The sequence below is a fragment of the Saccostrea cucullata genome, unplaced genomic scaffold, assembly GCF_032062105.1.
Source record: "Saccostrea cucullata isolate Sc308-1 unplaced genomic scaffold, CSIRO_AGI_Scuc_v1 ctg49, whole genome shotgun sequence".
Lineage (NCBI taxonomy): Eukaryota > Metazoa > Mollusca > Bivalvia > Ostreida > Ostreidae > Saccostrea > Saccostrea cuccullata.
This window is the reverse complement of record NW_026925976.1, coordinates 543,583-566,354: the sequence shown is the minus strand read 5'-3', so window position 1 is coordinate 566,354 and position 22,772 is coordinate 543,583. Positions and strand designations below refer to the sequence as shown.

Here is a 22,772-nt window from a genome sequence, read left to right as displayed (position 1 = left end):
ACAGGAAATTATAGCGCTGAATTTACATTTTCTGACAATTTCCTGCAATCATAGGATTCTTTCTTTTTGTGGTTTGCGGTATTGGTCATCAGTAAATATAGCAGATCTTATATAAAGGCCTATTTGATAATAAATCAAATGTTATGTTATCTGTACCATTTTGTCATATCAGCATGATATATGAATCTACAGAATATTAATGTAAAGACTTTATTTAAGAAAACGCGCTTACAAGTATGAAATGAAACATTGGGAGAAAAACTGCTCTTTTTAATTGAACAATTGAGAAAAAATGCATATATAGTAATGCAAATGCTGGAGATAACGAACAGCGTTCGACCACTGCCCCACGCACGGATCTAGAGGGGGTCGGGGGAGGGGGGGGATCTGAGTTGGTTTTTTAACGGAGTTTAGAAAAATTCATGAATCCGCATCTGTAAAACAAAACTTTTATTTTACATACGTGTATCATAGTGCAAGAAAAATATATGTTGGGAAATCAACAATTTTTTTTTTAAACCTTCGTGTTCATTGTACTTAAAAGTCGGATATAAAAAGTACATTTACATAGGTTTTCACATTTAGACATTGAGTTTTCAAGCGCCCAAATGATAATGACTATTCTGCAATATTATCCAATCAGAGAAGGTTTCAGATAGAAATTACACGTAAACAAATCGAACATGTGAAAAGACTTTTCATTGGACAAATCCCCAGGTTGCAAGGTTCACCAACATGGACGTGAGTAGGAGGAAAACCTCAAAGTTGAAATGATCCAGAATGTAAATCGTGCTTCTTGAACGGATAATTTAGTAAAAGGTAGAAATATTTAATCATGTTCTTGAATATGTAACAAGCATTTCACACAGTCTGAAAGACAAGGGAAGAAGTTGACATGAGAATGTCACGATATCGAATTTTTACTTGTTAGCATATTGAACATGTTGAAATGTAAATTTTAACAACATGTTGTAGGGATCAGAATGAAAAAAAGTTTATGGCTTTGAAGATAAAGATTAAACTCTAGTTAAATTAATGCACTCTAAGTTAGACTTCATAAGACCATGCATTGGAATGAACATACACTACACATTAACAGAATATTGCAGAAATTAATAAATAACCATGATAATCTTTATAATGCTGTGAAAAATGAAATAATAAGGTGTGTGTCTGTGTTTTATAACACGAAATGCTTAAACTGTACTGAAGTTTGGTGTATCTGCTATAAAGCCCTACTGTCTGCAGAAGATGTGTACACTGATCACAGAGTTGCCAGGAAATCAATATACACCACTGCCACAGATACATGTGAGAATATTCAGAAGTAGAAACTCAGTAGATCACACTGAGAGTGTTGATTAATGACCATTAGGCATCCATACAAAATAATCCATTATTGAACCGGATTCTCAACTTGAAACGAAGAATTGCAGGCAGTTTTTCTTCCTTTCTTCCGTATTTCATTTTTCATGGCAGAATTTGAGATGGTGTTCTCATTTGAAACAGACAAACAGACAAAACACAGCATGCAGGGTCATTACTTGTACTTTTCTATGTATAAAAACCTCAGTGTGCACTGTGGAGATTAAATCTTAAGTTGCCAAGACAACAATCCAAAGACGAATGGCCTTTACATTTCCTTTACTTTTCAATCTGTAGGTTAATGAATGCATTATTTTCTGGAATTGTTATACATGTATATGTGACTTCCACAAATTTACAAAGTGAGACAATCTTTTTTGTTCTCATTTGATGTACTCCCACATCTGACCTATATTTTTCAAGGTGGGTTGGTTGTGTTTTTTCCTTTGAATTATCAAAATTAATACTGTCTGACTAAATATTATTAAATTTGCAGATATGCTCATTTGTTCCTTTTGAAATTGTTACATAGGTTTTATTGATGTAGTTTATAATTTAGTTTATACCTTCTGATAATGTTTCTTGAGTCTAGATTAATCACATCCTTGCAAGACAACAGAACATGCAGAAGTCATCTGAAATCATGAAGGACACAGTGTTTTCCCTTTATTTCAAAGCCTGAAAGGGAATGGCTAGAGATGATCAGATCACTTGTAATAGGTTTTCTGATGAGGTTAATGCATGAATCTCTGTGTGACCTAAACAATTAAATTTTGATAATTTTTATTTCTATGTGGCATTTTAATCCTTTATATTGGTCAATTTGGCAGGTAGACTTAGTAAAAAAAACAGTCCTATGACCTTGACTGATGTTAAAAGTTAGTTATTTTCTGATCATGCTGATTGTGTAATTTTAGATGCTGTCTCTAGAGGAGGGATGGAAGTGGCCGGCCCTAGCCCTGTTCCTATTTTTAGTAACGTTTGGGTCCGTTGGAGTTCTGAGTTTGGGATACATTATCTGTATAATGATTGGGTGAGTACTGGGCTTTGTTTTGTATGCATACGTACTGTAACGTACATCATGTACATGATGTGCAAGCTCTATTTCATATGTTATCTGTCATCTGATTGGATGAATAATATGAATATTATTACAGTATCTTTAACACACGTATCTCAAGTACATGTACCATGTATATATTGAAGTGATTTTGAAGTCCAAACCCCTCTGGTGTTTTACCATGGATATTTTAAATCTTTGGATATCTTGAAGTTTTTTCTTGGTCCAATTGAGTCTGAGATAACAAAATTTGACTACATAATCATGATCATAAATGATACTAATATGTACTATGTAAATGAATATTTATGATAATTTTAAATTCAGTGGTGAACATGAAAGTATTTAAAGAGATAAAAAAAAAACAAAAAACGAGTGTTCCTCGTTGAAAGTAAGAATTTATAAACTGTCTTTTAAATGTTTTTAAATACAAAATCTTTGACCTAGTTTTAAGCTCACACTTTTTGAAAAAAGTGTTAATGAATACACATTCTGTAGAGCAGTAGGTATAAATTATTTATGTGGAGGGATATTTTGTGGCTGATTTTCTATTGGTTATTGATGGGGTTACATGAATGAACTGCTAGTTCTTCAGATCACATACAACATATACACACTATCCTCTAAGGTATCGCCTGAATAAGTAAGAAATAGAGGACTATGAATTAATCAGCTGATGTCAAGATTGGTGTGTGTATGTAGGTGAATGATCAGATAGGTCTAATAAAAACTAATTGAATTAACGAGTCAATAGAATAGGCAGATACTTCATGTAAAGTTGTTTGAACGAATTAGTGAATGTATGTGTCATAATTGATTTTCAAGTGTGGTGAATGAGGGATACTTAAATTTTTGCATTAAATGTAATTTGATTAAGCAATCTACGAATTTTAAGGAATTAAAAAAAACAACAAAATATTGATGAAAAAAAACCCACAGGTTATATTTTACAATATTGTATTAAACATGTGTAATATGAAGAGTGCTTCCATGAAATTACTGTTTGTGTACATAATTTGGCATACTCAGTATTCAAAATATAGTGCAATCGATTACAGTACATGTACATAACTTGGCATATTCAAAATACAGTGCTACCACTGGGTATGGAGTTGTTGGAGGAATCATGAATTAGCACCACACACACCCATGTCATATAATGAAGTTCTTTTTTTTAAGCACACTTACGGTACATTTGATGTAACATTAACATGATACATGCTGTTACAAACATAATGTTGATACAACTAAACAGTATCATTTAGCAACAGAACATACACACATGATACAGGAAGAGATACAGCTGTAATTACATTTGGTTGTTTGGTTGAAATTTGATATTAACCAAAATGAAGGAAAGATTTAAATTTTTCTTTTTTTCTAATTCTTCAAAATTTGGTTTAGTAAATCTTGAAAAACAACTGATGAAAAAGTTATTTATATCATGAATACAGATTACTAAAATGGATAATTTTTTGAAAACGTATTTGGATAAAAACATCGTAGAAATTCTCATGACTATTGTATACTTTGTTACAGTGGACTAGTTATGACCCTGTACTATGGGAGACAACTCTCGCTATCCTCACTCACTACAGAGTTACCAGACTTGACGAGGTCCAGACCAGGCATTCTTAATGTAAGATATTCTCTGTGTTTCTTTGTATGACTAATGATTTAAAAGGTTATAACGAAGTCACACAGTGATTTTTGGCTATATCCGTAATTCGTTATAACCGTATAAGAAAGTAATTAAATTTATACAGCTCAGGATCCAAGATGACTTCGCTATATCGCAATATCCGTGTTCGTACTAAACGAGTTTTGCTGTACAGATATTAAAAAGGTAGTTATAGGTAAGGACTAAGGTGCACACAGTGGATTTTGGGTGAATCTTATTTAATTTGTAAAACTGGATTGCACTGGTACATCAAGTTTTTGATTTTTGTGAATATTTCATTGTAAGTATGTCAGATAGAGGATTCATTTACATGTAAATTGTGATATATGTCCTTGTTTTAAGATGATGCTATTTTATTCCTAGATTCATTTAAAATATATTGCTCTTCCTTTTTTGGCTGTATATTAATTTTCTTCATCAGGTCGTGAACAAAATGGAGTCGTCTCCCCGAGGGAAGAATTTTGACCGGAGGATGACAGGTGCGAGTGTCATAGACGAGGCACTTCACGAGGTACTGATAGAATAGCATTCACTTTGTCTAGCAGCATACTTATTTTTTTCTATTTTATACTTCAAAATATTAAAGTTTAATTTTTTTTATTATTGTAAAAGCATATATTTTTGTGGGAGTTTGAATTTGCTTGAGACCTGCAAATCTACATGTTTGTCCATCACAAAATGTAAAATTTCAAATCTATAACTATCCAATAATTGTTAGTCAACAAAATCATATCCCCATTATCCTATACTTTTTCTTCAAAATTGAAAAAAATCCCCCCTTTGAAATAATATGTGATTTTACAGTTGAATATAGTTATTACCTTAAAATGTCTTGTAGGTCCTGACCTATGCTGTTAAAGATTACATCAAGTCCTGGTACAGACAAGTGTCTGATCACGACGGCTTTATCCTGGACATCAGACAGTGTGTCCAGAAACTGACCATTACATTTGCTTCCAGGTAAGAATGGTACCTCATTGGGGGAAGGGGGGTAATGTCTCTAGTTAGCCAGTTTTCTCTCTTTTTCAAAAAAAATTTATGAGTTAAACAATGTTTTGTATATCATAGTGTGTGTAATATCAAAGTATTGACTGTAAAGTCACGAGTTCTTTTAATCCTCTCATGTTCTGGATTTCCAGTAGTAAGAGGGAGGTTTGCAGCAGTTATTGAATAGAGCTAGGAGTTTTATCTGTTACAGTGGGAATTTAAAATGCATGTTAATAAGATACATGTATTCAGTGCTATTTTTTTTTATATCTGTAGAACAAAGGATGTGGATTGGATGCCATTTTTCTCTCAGAGACTTGTGGACGACTTTGCTTCACATCTACGATTGTACAGACGGGCTCGGGAGCAAGCAACTGTACCTCAAACTGATGGTAAGATGTACACTATATACATATCTCATAGTTATGCAGGCTGAGACAATCATGGGATTAGATCACTTTACCTGAATAATGTGTTATTCTGCCTCTGTTAAAAATCTTGGAAATTTCATTTTATCTTCTATATACTTATCATTTCTAAAGAGAGGAAAGGCATGAAATACAAGAAATAATACCTGAAGTGAGAGACCAGAAAACTGTGTTTTCACTAAACCTTTCAAGGTTTTGATGTCACATATCCACTAGACATAGTTTTAATGTAAACTCTTGTACTTTAAATTCTAAAAAGATTAGCTTCTGTTCTGCAGCTACTTTAAAATCACTACTTTTATGTTGCCTGCTGATATGATATTGTTAATATGCACCCCTTGTGACCAAGTGACCAGGTAAAATCAATACCACCCTCCATGTGGTTAATTGATATAATAAATTTATTATTGATATAATGTCAAATTCTACACACTGTTTTCACTTGACCTTTCAAGTAGCCAAACAATTGATGTCACATATGCACAAGACGAAGTTATTATGTAAACAATTGTTATGGAATTGAAAATTAAAACAATTTAATTGTCTTCATACATGTACTCTGAAATCACTAATTTTTGTGGAATTTTAATTTACATTTTTTCATGGTCTGAAAATTAAGACCCATGAACAGATGAATTAAAATTTTATACTGCAGCATCATGTTTCTATATAATGACAAAATCACATCCTTTGAGGTTTGAGGAAAATTGTTCAAGTAATTTTTACATGTTCATTTGAACTTTATGTAAAATTTGTTAATAACACTATGTTGAGATAATGATTTTCCACTACATATTCATTTGATCTACATGTATCTCTAACACCAACATCTTGAATATATGTGTATCTTTGTACTAACATATATTTTTTTACTCAGACACTTATGAAGAGCAGGTTCAGTCAGCTTTCTTTGACTTAGAGCTGGCTATGGAGAAAGACAAGTGTAGAGACTTAGTGTGTCTAGATCCCGAAGCCGAGAAACGTAAGTCTTGGGAGAATTATGGTCTCAAAATACTGTATGTGTAATTACAAAAGAGGGTTTCATATTTTAGCTGCTTTGGCACAGGCAATGATGCTGTAATTCATAAATACAGCTAAGAAATAATTTATGACAAAGACATGCGGCACTAATTCATGTTTACTTCAACAACTGTGTACCCAGTGGTCATGGTGATTGCACTAAATTTTGAATATGCCAAATTATGTACATGTTCAGTATGTACAAATGTACTAGTAATCATGGTTATTTGGAAATCTCGAATTCACTGGGAAAAAATTTTAAAAATCACATTGAGTTCATGTCACTGACATTTCGTAAGGTGAACTTGGAACAACTTTGTATTTACGTTCACAGCTCTATTCATTGGTCGAATTTGTTATCTTTTTTTTTTCAGAGTACTTACAGAACCTGAGTGAAGTGCTTTTATTCCTCCTTCTTCCACCAGATGACTTCCAGAATAAAACATTTAGATATATTCTGAGGGTAGGTATAATGTGTTGATTCACAAATAGAGTAATGGGAAAAAATGGTAATTAGATTTGCTCTATCACTTTCTGATTATTGAAAAAGGCAGTTTTCAAGATTATTTCCTCCAGGGCCAATTCTTTTAAGTAATATATTATATATGGGTTTTTTTTTCTCCTGCAGGAAGTGCTAGTCAATGGTATATTTCTCCCCACCATAGAACTACTGTCAGATCCCGACTATATAAACCAGCTGGTGGCATGGTTGGTGAGTATAAAAACACCCACAGTCATACATATATTGAGATAGACTGCTCTTTTAACGCCTGTATATGTTGTACACATAATGCTAAATTCAATGTATAATAGTCATGGAAAAAAATGTCTTTACAGTGCAAAGATGGTTCCTTTACAAATGAGACATTCCTGAATGTTATTAAAGCATCTCACCTAGTGGAAGAACTTGAGGCGGTAAAAGAAATCACAGAACAGAACATTGCTAAGTGGCGCTCAAAAGACATGGGAGGGGATGATGGTAGGTCATACAGTTATTTAAGTACAGCTGAAATTCGATCTCAAACATTAATATCTGTGTAATTTTTTACCTTCTTCAAACTTTTCACTTTTTCATCGTCAAGAACACCTTAGTGAGAAAAAAATTAAAAATTATTACTAATAGAATGTTAACTTTGATTGCAGAGGAGGAGTGGGTTGACATTAGAAGTTCTAATAAGGTCAACCAAAATTTGGGAAACAAGCCTTGATTATAATAAACTTGATATTAAATACTTTAAACTTTTTTGTATAGTCTCTAAGAAATTGACTTACATAAGAATGTAATTTATTCACTAGCTTGCAATGCCTTAAAACATAAACTTCATGTAATTAAATGCATCTTTCTAAATTTTTTTTTTTTGTACAGATGCTGAGATTAAGCAAAAGCTGAACAGTTTAATATTTGTTAAAAATATATGTGAAGGAAGGATACGACGAATTCAGGAAGGGGGGATAGAGGATATCGAGGAAGTAAGTCCACAGGAAACAATCAGGACATGTTTTGTCTTCGTTTGTCTTGGCTTGTTATAGTAAAAAATTAATAACATTATTCTCTTCATCTCAGTTGTCATGAAAATTTACTTTCAGAATATAGAATGACAATATTTGTTCATTTTGAAACTCCCATTACAGTGTAGAATGAAGGAATCAGTAGAATGCCATTGATTTTGTGTATTGATGTGAAAATTTTATATTGATAGGTGGAAAAAATTCCTTTGACATATAACACATCAGTGTGACAGTACTATTTAAAGACTGTGTTTTTAATTTTCAGCCTCCTGATATATGCAGAGCCAAGAATATATTTGTACTTAGCTTAGATGAAATAATTGAAAATAATATTGCATTAGCTGTATTTATAGGTAAGATTATACCTTATTTAAAGACATTTGATGCAAGTTCTGTACACTTCTAAAATGTTTTTTAAAATAAGTATGATTATTTTCATTTGCTATATAATTTTTGAAGTGTAAATAATCTAATAGTACAAACTTTACATCCTTCACTGAATTTTTTTCAGAATTTATGACAAATGTTTGTGGACAACAGTATCTTTTTTTCTATTTGAATGTGGAGGTAAGTCTGTTATATAGATAGAAGGAACAATTCAAATTTTCAACTGGTTTGGATGAGTCCATCACCAAAAAAAAATGTTTGGTTGCCCTCTCTCAACGAACTTGCTAAAATGGCTTGCTGAAAACTTATTTTAACCTCCAGAAACAATTAATTTTTCATGCAATCTGGAGAAAAGATTTTTTGAAATGCCGACCAAAATTTTTCATCCTCAGTTGGTAGAGGGCAGGCAAACATTATTTTGAAGTTGAACAGGGTCTGAATCTTTGGTATTATTTACTTGAAATGTATACTGATTTCAGTTAATTGCAGTAATTTTTTAATGAGTCAATTTATTCCTTTGTTTCAAATGTACACATTAAGGTTTATAAACCTTCTGCTCACTCAAATTAAATGTTGCTATAACTTTTATGATTTTCTGAAGGAAATGTGTTTTATTTAGTAAAATACAAGTGCAAACAATTATGTCATAGTTTTCGAGGAAAAATTATTTTAAATTGACAAATCTATAAAGGAATAATAAATATTTATGTGATTTAGAGTTATCTCTCTTATCAGAGCAACAGTGAACCGTAAAGTATTTTTTTGACTGCATTATCTGTAGTTATAACCCCTTTATTGTCAGGGATTCCGGACGGCTGCGGGACAGCAGGTAATGGCTGCTCACCAGAGGGCCATGAATGGAGTCTCCACTGAGGCTGACCTCGAATCTTACGACGGGCAGCCATGATCATATATGACCAATATTTATCTGATAAGGTAGGGTAATATATGACCAATATTTATCTGATAAGGTAAGATAATGTAATACCAATATTTATCTGGTAAGGTAAGATAATATACAACCAATATTTATCTGATAAGGTAAGATAATTTACTACCAGTATTTATCTGATAAAGTAAAATAATTTACGACCAATATTTATCGGAAAAGGTAAGATAATTTATGACCAATATTTACATGTATCTGATAAGGTGAGATAATGTAAGACCAATATTTATCTGATAACGTATGGTAATTCACTACCAATATTTATCTGATAAGGTAAGATAATGTATGGCCAATATCTATCTGATAAGGTATGATAATTCACTACCAATATTTATCTGATAGGGTAAGATAATGTATGGCCAATATCTATCTGATAAGGTAAGATAATGTATCAGAAATATTTATCTGATAAGGTAGATAATTTAGGACTACAAATATAGATAGAATATATAAAATATACTGTATAAAGGTGATATATGACTATCCCTCACAAATCATTGTCAACAGTGACTGCACTGCCATTGACAATGGTTTTCTTGGAGGTGAAAATGTTCAATGTTACCCTCAACTACATGCTGTACAGTGTATTTATAAATAAGGGAATAAAACTTACTTATGTATGTTACTTGGACAATTTTTTTTACTGCATGAGCATGTGTCATTGTGTCCTTATTTTTACAGGGAACATCTAAAATCAAAATAGACAGTGATATTACGAGAAGAACTCTACAAAAAATTAAAAGTAAAAATATATCAGAAGACTTATTTGATGAGGCTCAGTCTAAGGTGAGTGGGGCAAAGAAACTTGTCTCTTGTTTGTCAAGTTATACAGCGATCAAATGGCATTCTCTCATGTTGTGTTGCCATAAAAAAGTCAGAGTATCAGTGTAAGAGTACTGTAAACCAACTAATATTCATGTGCAAGAAATATCCACGAGTTCTGCAACCTACTCTGCAACATTTCGTTTAGTATTTGTAATGAATGTCACTTCAGTCACGAAAATTAATCGCTGTAGATTGATTTCAAATGAAGGAATAAAAAATTATGCAAATAATACTTGGTTAACAGTGTTTTAGGTACATTTTACAGAATTAAGGTCAAGATCTAGAAAATGAAAGGTGCCTACAGATTTTTCAAATTTAAGAAATTAATTCTTTAATGATGCTTTATAATATTAGCTTGGTCAAAATAGATGTTTCGGGGCATAATTTGGAGAAAAACAAGATGAAAAACCATATTATAAACTGTTATTTTCAATGAAAATGGGAGTTTTTTTCCATATCAGGCAAGGAAAATTAATCCTACAGTTTTTCTAATTTGTATGTTCTTGATTTCAAATTTAAAGGAATAAAAAATTGCACGAGATAATTGACTTATATTTATTGCGCACAAAAGAGTTTTATTTCTCCATGTTTTTAAAACTGTAATTTCAAAATATTACTAACCGTGTGTTCATTTCTTTCGCTGTTTCCACATCCAAACATTCCTCATAATTGTTGTTAATAGTCCTCCAGGCCCAGATATTGTAATCATCGAACATTTCGCTTATTTATACTGCCATTTTGGTTTCAAAGATAATTCGGTCCAATATGCTTCGTTCAGATGTCAACTACGAGAGTACTTGATTGAGGATAAAGGAGTTTTTTGAAATCTTTCCTTTTTTGCAATTGAGGTAAGAATTTGGATAATAATAAATATTTTTTTCACAAATAATATATTTTTTTCAGAGCTACAGATGAAACTTTTCATGTGATTTCAAATTGAATTCCAGTACTTTATTTTCTACATTAAAATAAAGTATTGAAAGTATATAAAAATGCAAAAAGTTATTCTAAATATTTAATGCCCCATGAAAAGGATATTAAAAACATTTTACAAATATTCATGAATGTACATGTATTGTTTAGTCACTAATTAAAATGATATTATATAGAAATACAATTAAATATTTAATGTGAGAATGATCAGGGTCTAGATATTGATAGATAGCTTAAGGAAATAGAAAAAGGGGGAAATAACTCTTTAAAATCCCGCCTTGTCTGTTGTAGGTGTATCAGATTCTTCACTCTGAGCAGTATTATGAGGCGTTCCTACAGAGTCATGTCTACCTTAAGATGTTACAAGAGATGGGGGTCTCCAAACCAGACAAGTCTGAAGATGGCGACACCAGTAGTCTGGACGAGGGTAGGTTACCAGTCAAAATAAGAACCAGTAAATTAGAGTTGCTAGATTCTTTTGAATTCACAAATTTGAAAAGGGTAGGGAAGGTGTGTTGTGTAAAATATTATTTTGGTGCAGATTACCTCATGTTCTTTGCCCTTACAAATGTGTATCAAAATTTGACAAAAGTGGATAGGATAGTTTTAAGTGGTATTGGTCGAAACCCTTTGTGTTAGATGTTCAGTAATGATAAAACTGTATGTCTTAATTGTCATTCTTAAGTAATATTGACCTGTCTTTTGTTCCAGTGCCCCGGATAATATGGTTTAAAGTATGTTTAGTTGGTAATGGCCACTAAGGCAAATAGCATCATTGTCATGTGAACTGTATAACTAGTTTCTGCTTTTGCCCTCTTCTTAAAGCACGGAAAAATTAAGCTTTCAATTAAGAAAGTTATGGCTTATTCACTAAAAAAAAAATCTAATATTCTCTACCTTTTGAGAATGTTTGCATGTTGTAAAACACTTTACTTCTTCATATAGAAAATAAATTCTTAATACATACCTAATTTTTGTATGCAAGTTAAGACAGAGCAATAGCAGAAATAAATCTGGCAATGCTTGTAAATGAGGAACATTGGCATTTTGCATTTGTTGACTGGGTAAAGAACCATTTACAATGATACCATAAAGCTATCTGCAGTTGAAATTTTAGGAAGAAAATACACATGTTATAGACGTTTGATGTAGACTTTTTTTAACATGAAAATTTGTGATTTTGGTAAAGTTAGGAAAGAAGAAAGCTATAGTGTGAATTTGACTATAAACAATTTACACTGGAAAATGATGGAACATGGATATTTTTTTTAAACACCTTGCCTCAGGATGGAAGAGGGAAAATTTATATATTTTAAATCTTATTCTCACACAAGGTCCATTCTGTTGTTGTTGTTTTGAGTATGGTCTCATTGTGAATGGTTTATTTTTTGACATGCTTGATTATTTTGAACTGAAGTTATGCAAAACCTATTCTTTTGGTTTGGAGTTAAATATTACCATTAAAAGGTCATGCTATAATCATGAAATTATGACAATTGATAATTTTTTTTTATGAATTTCAAAAACTGAGTTAAACAGGAAAGTTAAATAGGCAAAATTTGTAATGTACTTGTGTTGCACCTTCAGTTTAATTTATTCAAGTGTTTTGCAAGATACCCCAGTCTGTCCCTAGGGGGAGCCCCAGTCTGTCCCTAGGGGGAGCCCCAGGCCTAGGTGTTGTTGGTGCATGCTGGTTGGTGGTTGTCATGGTTTGTGGAGATATACAGTGGAGTAGATGTCTAGATGATGCCCTCTGATTTTCCACTGGCTAACACAACATTGGTTGATATTACCATTATAAACAGCCCTGCCCTTTTAGAATTTCAATCTTCTACATGTATAAAGTTTTTATCATTATGATAAAGAGGAATCGAGTTATGGCACCAGAGAATGTTGACAGTGATATGGAGGCCGTTAAACCTTGGACAGAGAAATTATATATTTCTAAGACACCTTTGTATAAGTTGAAAATTTATTGAGAAATAAAGTATTTTTCCGTTTTCAGAATTTGTGTCATAAATTTCTTATTGAAAAAAAAATCATTGAATGAATTATCAATTTTTTTAATTATACAAAAACTTCCACCAGTATATTGACTATAATCAAGGAATGAGAAGACATGATTAAGGTGCTAATTGATAAACAAACAAAGTGCTGTTTACTCTTCATGTGGAGTCTCCATACAAGTGACAATAGGGGTTAATTATGAGCAGGCTTAAATTTGGGACTGCACGTTTTTTTTAAAACTTCCATTGAACAATGTCTCCATCATTTCTTATGAAAACATTCACAAAAGTTATAAGTTATGGTTTCAACCACATTGTATATTAAGAAAATTCCTTCCATGAATTTAAAGTTATTTAGTTTAAGAAATATACCAATCATCTTTCATAGAGTCTATGATAGACCCATCCCCCTTCCTTATTTGATTTTAAAAAAAATGTTAAACCGTCAGAAAGAATGACTTATCTTTTTATTATTATTATTAATTTCAATTCAAACACTGAATTAATTTTTTCTATCACAAATTTTCTTGGGCCGAGGTGTCTTTTATATGGACCAAGGTGTCAATAATTTTGGGCAGACCTGTCAGGGCCGAGGTGTCAACCGTCAAGGGCCGAGGTGTCGATGGGCCGAGATGTCTGTCTAGCCCATTTATTAGCCATCTGTCAAGACCAAGTGTACATTAAAAGTTGTTTTAGATTACACAGTAACTCTTTAAGTTAAAGAAAAAATGAAATTCTATATTTTTCTATAAGCTGGCATTTATATTGTAATGAGTAAAACATGTATACAAAGTTTAAGGAAAAGTTAATGTTGGTAAATTGTGGCCTATGGGCCTATTGTTTAAATGGTCAGATGTTAAGTACAATGGTAATTAAGGCATGTTGTAGTATTGTATTAGGGCTACATCCCCAGATAGATTGCAGAGTTAGGTCAAATAACTGGTGCACTAATATTGAATGTGTTGGTGCAGACAGCATGGTTCTTTTTAAAAAGTTGGCATTTTAAATTTTTAATTATTGAAAAAAATGTGAAGAATTTGTTTTGAATAATATACTGTATAATTTTAAATTTGTACATATCCTATAATCAAAAGAATAATAATTAAAATTCTAATTGCTCGAAGATGTATTTAATGTGTTATGAGGGTACATGTATAGGATTTTGAATTTGTAATTCTCTTAGAAAAGCACACAAAGAACTTACTTAAGTTCAGTTTCCTCAACAAATACTCCATGCTGACTGTATAATCTTCATATTGATATAGTACTTAGCTTCCTTTAGGAGGTTGAGTTGAGACTTATTTTATCAACAAAAAAAGAGGGTTATAACTGACTGGAAATTATATATTATTTAAGTGACAATGAATTGTTTTTCTTTTGTACTATATCAACTATTGCATGATACCTATATATATAACAAACAAAACCTAGCTTCTGTTTTTGCTTCTCATCAGATGCATCTACAAAGTCGGTATCGTCTGTCGGTGTAAGTTTTACTTTCAATTTCTACTTTTATATTGCTTGTAATTGTTGTCAATGTTAATTAATTGTAATTTATAAACAGTTTATTAATAATGAATCTTCCAAGTGAATTTATTTTAATCATCAAACCTTACTTTTATAAATTATTGATGATTTATATATAAAATTAATATAGTAAATGGTTTAAATTATACTGGATGTTATGTGAATTACATGTACTTCTGAAGGTATTTGAATTGTTGCTGTAAAAAATTGAATGAAGATAATTGTTTCACACCACTAAAAGAAAAAAATACCAGAGGATGGATCTACTTTCAGATGGATGATTCTGCTGAAGAATCTTCATTACCAAGGTCAAGGTCAGATTCACCTGTACCCATGGAAACAGTCATTACAGCTTTTATTTCACAAACAGGTAATCAATGTGCTTATGATAGCACCAAAGTAATACTGTCTGCCTTCAAAAGATGTCTATCATTTTATCCTATGTCATTGTCTTCAACATGTCAAAAAATTTACTCTTAAACATGGTTTGTTGTACATCAACAAAATAGAATACAAGTAGAAAGATTAAAGGGGGAGGAAATAAGCACCTCCTTCAAATTTACCTGGTATTAGAACCTCTGTCAATCATCTGACATTAAGCCTGGGATTGGATACTTTGATTTGATTGACATTACAGTTTGCTGCTGTTGTGTATATCTTGTGTACCTTGTCTGGAGATTTTACCGACCATCGAATTAACTTTCTAGGCTTTTGATGCCTGCACTGTATGCCATTGTGATAAAGAAGCCAAAATCGTTTTTTTTTTTCTTTTTTAATTCAATATTCCATAAATATAATCAATCTATCAAATTATTAAATAAATGACAAGAAAATCATGGCTGTATATAAATATTATAAATTTAATTTTATAAGGGAGGATTTCAGGCTTATATTACAATCGATAATTTTAATTTCCGTGTCAAAAAATGAAACGTACATTTATTTTTAATTAACAAAATAAACCGACCTGCGTTTGAAGCTAAATGAAATTATAAAATTATTTTTTAAAACAAGTACGACAACATTGTAACATTGTTCATGAGTCAAGCGAATTTATATTAATAAGCAAGACAAGCCTGTACGTGTCGCTTTTCCTTGAGACATGGTGACGAAGTTGCGGTATATTAATAAGTTTTAGAAGAGAAATTACTCGGAATATAACATCTTGCTTTGTATTTAATGTTTGAAATTAATAATGAATCCCAAAAGAAAAAAAACAATGCAGATGATTCTTTTCCTGTTTCATAGCTGTCGACAATTCTTTTTAAAACCCTTTAATCATTTTTACCGACCATGCGTTATGGAAAAATCAAGTAAGGTTTATCTTAAAAAACTATTTATGACAATAATATCACTTCACATTTTATTCTCAAAACATCGTTTCTAGGTTTCATTGTTATATACCGAGAGACATTTTATGATTCACTTTCTTCTTTCGTTTTGCGTAGCGATCTGTAATTTGAATTACTTCCCTTTTTGTCGGTCACGATTCAACGACAGATTTTGGGCTAAATTATTTTCTTATAACATTCATAAGAAACACACTGTATATAAAAAATGTCGAAAGGATTAAAAATATCAATTATTTTAAAAGAAAGAAATTGAGAAGGATTCTGTCTTATTGGCTGAACAAAAATGCTTTATTTCGCATTTCATTTCATGAGCTAAAAATGAAAAAAAAAAAAACGGCCTCGGTTTACAAAGTCGTAGGAAAACGCATACAGGTAATACACTTGGGGGCTCAGGTAACATCCTGTGTTTATGGGTAGTATACACAAGCCAGTGTCGTTCCCTCGGGGCTTCTCAGCCGCTTCGATTAAGCTCCACCCCACACCAAACTTACCTGAGGAAAACCGTACGGTTGAAAACCTCGGCCTTTAAAAGAAAATTAATTTTCGTGGCACTGCAATTAAAAAAAAATAAGAGGAACAAATCTGTGAAATATTCTCTCCTCTACAGTATTCTACAGTTTTGGAATGATTAGGGAATAAACATTGGAAGTAATAAAGAATTGACTAAAGTTATAATTAATCTAAAAATTAAATTTTGTATAGGAATTTATTTTCTGTTCAGTTTCTTGTCCTTTCCTTCAGTTTCTATCTCTGAAGACTATATGATGGATGCTCTGTTTCATTCACATTTGTATCTCAATAGGAGTCATGAAGGAATCGGATAAGAATTTGGCCAAGACTTACGCTGTTTTTGCCATCCGTGCGACAAAGATCTCGGGTGATGAAGAGGAGGTGTCAGAAACGTACAGAAGATACAGCGACTTCCACGATCTTCACATGTTAATCCAGGAAAAGGTGGGCACTGTAAAATCACATGTTTTCAAGGGGTCAAATTTTCGTGGTTTGAAGAAAATATATTGGTTCATGGGGATTTGATTTTGGGGTGGGAGAATTGTTCAGTAGTATTATATGTGAAAAATTGCATTTCGTGGTGGACATAAATCCTTTGGTCTCATCATACCATGAAAACCACGAAAATTAAACCCCCACAAAAATTAGTGATTTCACAGTACACTTCATATTTACCAAAGAAATGCTTCTTTAATAACTTTCAGTACAGTTAGAAATTCTGACTTCATGGTTTCAAGTCTGCTAAGATAATTGATTAGCTGACTTAACTTACCATGTCTATAATGATTAAATTAATTACATCGTATATGATTGTCCTTGTTTTCATTTTGTCAGTATCCTGAATTTCAAATGCCGCCTTTGCCTGGAAAAACTGTTCTCAAGAACATGAACAAAGATTTCTTAGAAAAACGCAGAAAGTCACCAGACACCTACTTACAGGTACTTGCATATAGAATTACTGAATTCCATATTTCTCTTTCTCATGGTCATTAGCAAAATTTTTAAATTACGTTGAATTAGAAGACTTAAGAAGAATGAGAATTTGAAGATTATGTTTGAAGCAACAAATTGACATGAGTTGTCTTTTGATATGACCTTCTTATAGCATAAATGTGAATTATTATGTTTTATGAAATGCAGATTTTCCAGTCCCATTTAAGTTGGTTAGAGATGACCTTTTTAGCCTTCTACAATCGTACACTGCATTCACAATCTGTTTCAATTCCTTTTTATGAATTTAAAAAAAAAATTAAGGGAAAGTTGAGTCTTTCTCTTACATTTTTCAATTGATTTCTTAGGCAGTTTATTATGATTGTCAATTTTATGCTATTATAAACTTCTTACATCTGTTTATGTTTAATCTTGACTACTAGTACATGTCATTACATTTAATGAGATGCTTTCTACATGTATTAATAGACTTTGATGAAGCCTGAGATTTGGGCCAAGTACCCCGGAATGAAGGAGCTGGTTCTCAAGTTTGTTGCCCCCGGACTGTGGGAAAAACACAAAAGTGATCTGGCTAGGAAGGTATCCAAAATTTATATTTTTAATTTTAATTAGAAAAGACATTATTATTTAAAATACTGTAGTTGCATTTTTTTCCAAGCCAGAATCTTTAGAATTTTTGTTCTAACAATTTTTTCATGAATGTTTTAAGCATTTGTGAAAATCTTTCCCAGCTTGCATCATATTGTTATGTTGCAGATGGACACCATAGTAAACCCAATCAAAACCTCTGTTAAATCTGTGGGCAGGGCTGTCTCCCAAGATTCCCTCACCATCAAAGGGGTAAGTTCTTACCAGGAAGTCAAATGTTTAAAACGTGAAATAATATATCAAAAGTCAACAAAATAAATAAAATTAATTCTTCAACCTTTCTTATAAAACAATTTGAGAATATTCAGTTTGTCTGCTGATGTAACTATTTTTTTTACCTATCCATTTGGAAATGAGGTGACCACTGACCAGAGTTCTCTTTCAATCTGAGACATACTGGAAGCTCAAACTCAGTTTGAACGTTTTTCCTTCTTTGCAAGTTGGGCAGTTTCAAAAAAAGAATGAATTAAAAAAATGTTTGAATGATTGCCTTGTCATAATTCAATGTTAGCAAAATTAAATGAGGCAAATGTACTGGACCAAAAATAACATGGGGCAAAAGAAATCTTGTATTCAATAGGTACTGGGGATACAATGTACATATAATTTATATTAGGATTTTGTAATACTTAATTGCCTAATCAGTGCTGGCCAATATGGAACTGGAATGATTTTGATGAAAACTTGATCTGAGTAAATCCCTACATTCATTCTTTCATTTAGGATTCCATTGACAGGCGAAGTGGAAAGGTTTCAGATGGACTTGATGTTGTAAGTTCATTATTAAAAATTTTTACAACTTTTTGAAAGTTGTGTGTATGTGAAATTAAATTTACCATATTACATATAACATTTTATATTTATTATGTGTAGACCTATATATTACCAATAAGAAGTTCTTGTTTTTCCATTAAGGTGTATGATCTATAAGTGTTTCTCCTTTTTGTGCTTTACTAGGATGCAGATAACATTCCATTAAGAGTCATGCTGCTACTGATGGACGAAGTCTTTGATTTACGAGAGAAGAACACGTGGCTACGTCGACGTATAGTCGCCGTTCTCAAGCAGCTCATCAAAGTGACATTCGGAGACTCCATCAACAAGAAGATCGTGGATTACGTTGAGTTTCTGACGTCTGCTGAGCAGATGGCGGAATATGTCAGAAAGTTCAGGTAAGAGTAACGCATGTCCAATACATTGTAATTAGGAAAATCTACATGAAACATATAAAGATAATGAACAGTATTCAAGATCAAAAGTCCATAAAACAAAACAAAATAGGAGCAGAGCAAACATGGACCTCAAAAACATTAGAGGTGGGATCAGGTGCCATGGAGGAGTGAGCATCCCCTGCCGACTGGTCACACCTGCCGTGTACTCCTTGTCATGATCGGGATATAACGGAAAAAATCTGTCATCAATTCATTGTATAAACAATGGACTAAAAATTAATATGAAAAACGTCAGTCAGCATTTGACTTGTAAAATTGTATTGTAAAATATCATATTTTTTCATGGTGTCATATTTTCATGTTTGATTAAAAATTATGGTTCTGTATAGATTTGATTTTGTGAATAATATTGTTTAATATTTATGAATATGACATTTTATATTTTGGTGGGCATGAATTTTTTGGTCTCTTCATAACTGGAAAATAATGAAAAGTAAACCCTCCATAAACATTAGTATATCAGTCATTGTGTATACTTCTTAATACATGTGTATAAGAAGAGTTTCTAATATATTTGAGATGTTGAGATATGTTTTACAGGGATGCCTTTTGGCCTGGGGGAAGCCTTGCTGAGCCTCGAGCGCCGCGAGATCCCAATACCAAAATGAGGACTCGAGTGTTGTGTAGGGCTAAAATGTTAGGATCTGTCTCAGGTAACTACACATTTCCAAAGAGTGACCTATCAGAGCCAATACTCTTTACATCACTATTGTTTCGTATTTTTATCTTTAAAATAATAGCTAATTTCTTGTATTTCATAATGAAACAAACACCTGTGTTTGCAATCAAATGGTAGATATGAGCATTGAGCTGTGATAGAGATTTAATTAAATGAAAATAATTGTTCAAAATTTTACAGATGACTTCCGTCACTTAATGGGAACAGAGACAATTCGTGTGGGGACCAGTCGTATGTTTGACATGTTCCAACATCAGACCTTAAATAAACGATTTGTTTACGTTTTCCTGGAAGGTGTTATCATCACACTATTTCCACAAAATAAATTCTCAGAACTGTTCCAGAGACTACATTCGCGATCAGAGAGAGTGTCGAAACATTTACTAAAGGATAACAGTGACATTGCGGACACATCAGGTACACGGAAGAGGAGGTGATTTTTGTTGTTTTTGAGGTCATGTGAAAACAAGTGTCAGGTGAAAACTTGTGTCATGTGAAAACATGTGGCATGTGAAAATCTGGCATGTGAAAACTCATGTGTCATGTGAAAACCCAAGTCATTGAAAACTCATGTCATATGAAAATGTGTCATGTGAAAACTCATATGAAAACTCATGTCATGTGAAAACATGGTATGTGAAAACTCATGTGACATGTGAAAACTCATGTGACATGTGAAAATTCATGTCACATGTGAAATTGTGTCATATGAAAACACATAACAGGGATATTATCCAGAACACAATCTGTGATAACCCACTGTTGTCAAAAAATACCCTGATATTATCATTCTTCAAACTTTTGAGAGATGAATAGATTCCTATTCCAAACAATCAATGAACTGTCTCTGGGAGAAAATGAGAATATTGTGCAATGATCTGTTGAAGTTCTGTACTTCCTCTTACTTTATTTAAGTGGAGGTACATGTATTCACGTGGTTCTTATTACTGTGTTATTAGTGTGTACTTTGTCAGGTGAAATTTGTATTTATAAAAATTGTGTAGAGGCTCTTTAAAAGACCAGTGATCTGATTCCAACAAAGCAGAGAAGAGGCTTTTATCCAATGGAATTCCATTAGTTTTTATTGATAGCTGTTCTTTTAAGAAAATTTGCTTTTACAAGGAACATGCGTAATAAGTGCCAAAATCTGCCGTGTGATGTCTACTGCACATGTCTATAATTTAACTCATTTGAACCAAGACCATGAAGCTACTGACTTTAACTTTCCATTTAATTATCAGTAGTACTTAATTTTTGTTATAGAATACTGGCAATGAGATAATTTTTTTTTTTCAAAAAAGGGAGCTGACTCATGTGTATTATTTATTTTCATTGTGCAGCAATTATTTTTTGTTTCCAGTTATTTATAAATTAATTCAATTCCCTTTCAGAACTATAAGGGGTTTTTTTGTTTTGTTTAATTTAGTTTATACTTAATTAATTAATTTGATTTCCAGTGATGAACTAAAGTAGGTTTTGTTCCTTAACAAACAAATCAATCAAATAAATTTCATTTTGCTTTTGCGATGACCACAAACTTGCTATGGAGTAGCGAGGTTCATTTATCAGGACAAAACAGGGGCAGTTTTATCACCTGATTGAGCATGTTCCTTTAAGATTTGTTACAATGTATACTATTTTTGTCTGTGATATTTTAATTTATGTTGCTTAGATACTGTAGACTCATTTTAACACTGATAGGTGTTTAACAGTATTTTTCTTCTTTAATATCATTCCATTTTGTTTTTAAGTGAGTGAGTATAATCCAATTCACCAATATTTAAAGATGGAGAGAGAGAAAAATAATACATGTCAAAAAATGCAGTCTCATATTGATACTTTATGCACACCAAACATGAAACACCTCTACTTTCTTAAGGTCAGACGACATGTTCCTCAGATACGTGTTTTGTATCTCTTAGTATTATATCAAAAAATTTCATATTTGTCATTCTCTTCTGATTTCTACATTGTTTTCAAAGGGTTTTTAAATAAAGGTACACCAAAAATTGTGTTATAGGCCATTTAGAAGATTACCCATAAGGGTTATATAAGAAATTTGACCCTATGGTATCTTGGCCAAATGCCTGGTAAGGTACCCTAATTTTTTGTGAGGAAACTTGTTTAAGTACCTTTACTTTAATGACAAATTCTTAGGAAAAATTATATATTTTTGAGGAACGTGTCGTCTGACCTTAACTTGGAAAAGACATTTCAAGATCCTTAGTGGGAAAAATTCATCATATTATGTTGCATATTATAGTAAAAAATTTCTGTAATGTCAAATCACTTGGTTATCATTTCTGGTGCCTAGTGAGTTACTTTACATATAAATATATTTCCATATGGTTGTGAAACAACATTTCATGAAGGTAAAATTAATTGTGGTTATAAAATAGCATTAAAGTCCATGGCTCATAACTTTGTCATACATACACACTATAGGTAGTTAGTTCTCACATTTTGTCAAGCAAATTTTTGTAACTACTAATTAAATTTGCCATTGATCATGCTGAATACAATTTTCTTTTTTTTTTACCAGGATCCTATTTATTTATAAAATTGTATACTGCTAGAGCACAAGATGTCACTTCTGCAGCAGAAATATTTATCTGAAAATTGAAGCCATACTAAGTTGTAACAGTTGTTGGAGAATCAAATCTTTAAATTTTTAAATTCATTTAAAATGCATAAAATACTTAAATGTGAACCATTAGGATCTT

General features: G+C 32.0%; 1 protein-coding gene across 1 annotated transcript; it reads left to right on the top strand.

Annotated features, from left to right (window-relative positions):
• The first annotated feature begins 726 nt into the window (after positions 1 to 726).
• Positions 727 to 21,337, top strand: LOC134270242 (sorting nexin-13-like). Its single transcript, XM_062752439.1, is given in 28 exon segments — positions 727 to 819; positions 1,213 to 1,311; positions 2,283 to 2,398; positions 3,965 to 4,064; positions 4,528 to 4,617; positions 4,945 to 5,066; positions 5,370 to 5,485; positions 6,399 to 6,503; positions 6,916 to 7,004; positions 7,170 to 7,253; positions 7,379 to 7,520; positions 7,908 to 8,011; positions 8,316 to 8,403; positions 8,562 to 8,617; positions 9,240 to 9,321; positions 9,324 to 9,373; positions 10,068 to 10,172; positions 11,436 to 11,571; positions 11,856 to 11,878; positions 14,951 to 15,047; positions 16,832 to 16,983; positions 17,374 to 17,478; positions 17,959 to 18,069; positions 18,247 to 18,330; positions 18,862 to 18,909; positions 19,096 to 19,310; positions 19,911 to 20,023; positions 20,230 to 21,337. Coding segments are annotated over 27 exon segments (2,850 nt in total). The 5' UTR covers positions 727 to 819; positions 1,213 to 1,251; the 3' UTR covers positions 20,487 to 21,337.
• Positions 21,338 to 22,772: the final 1,435 nt, after the last annotated feature.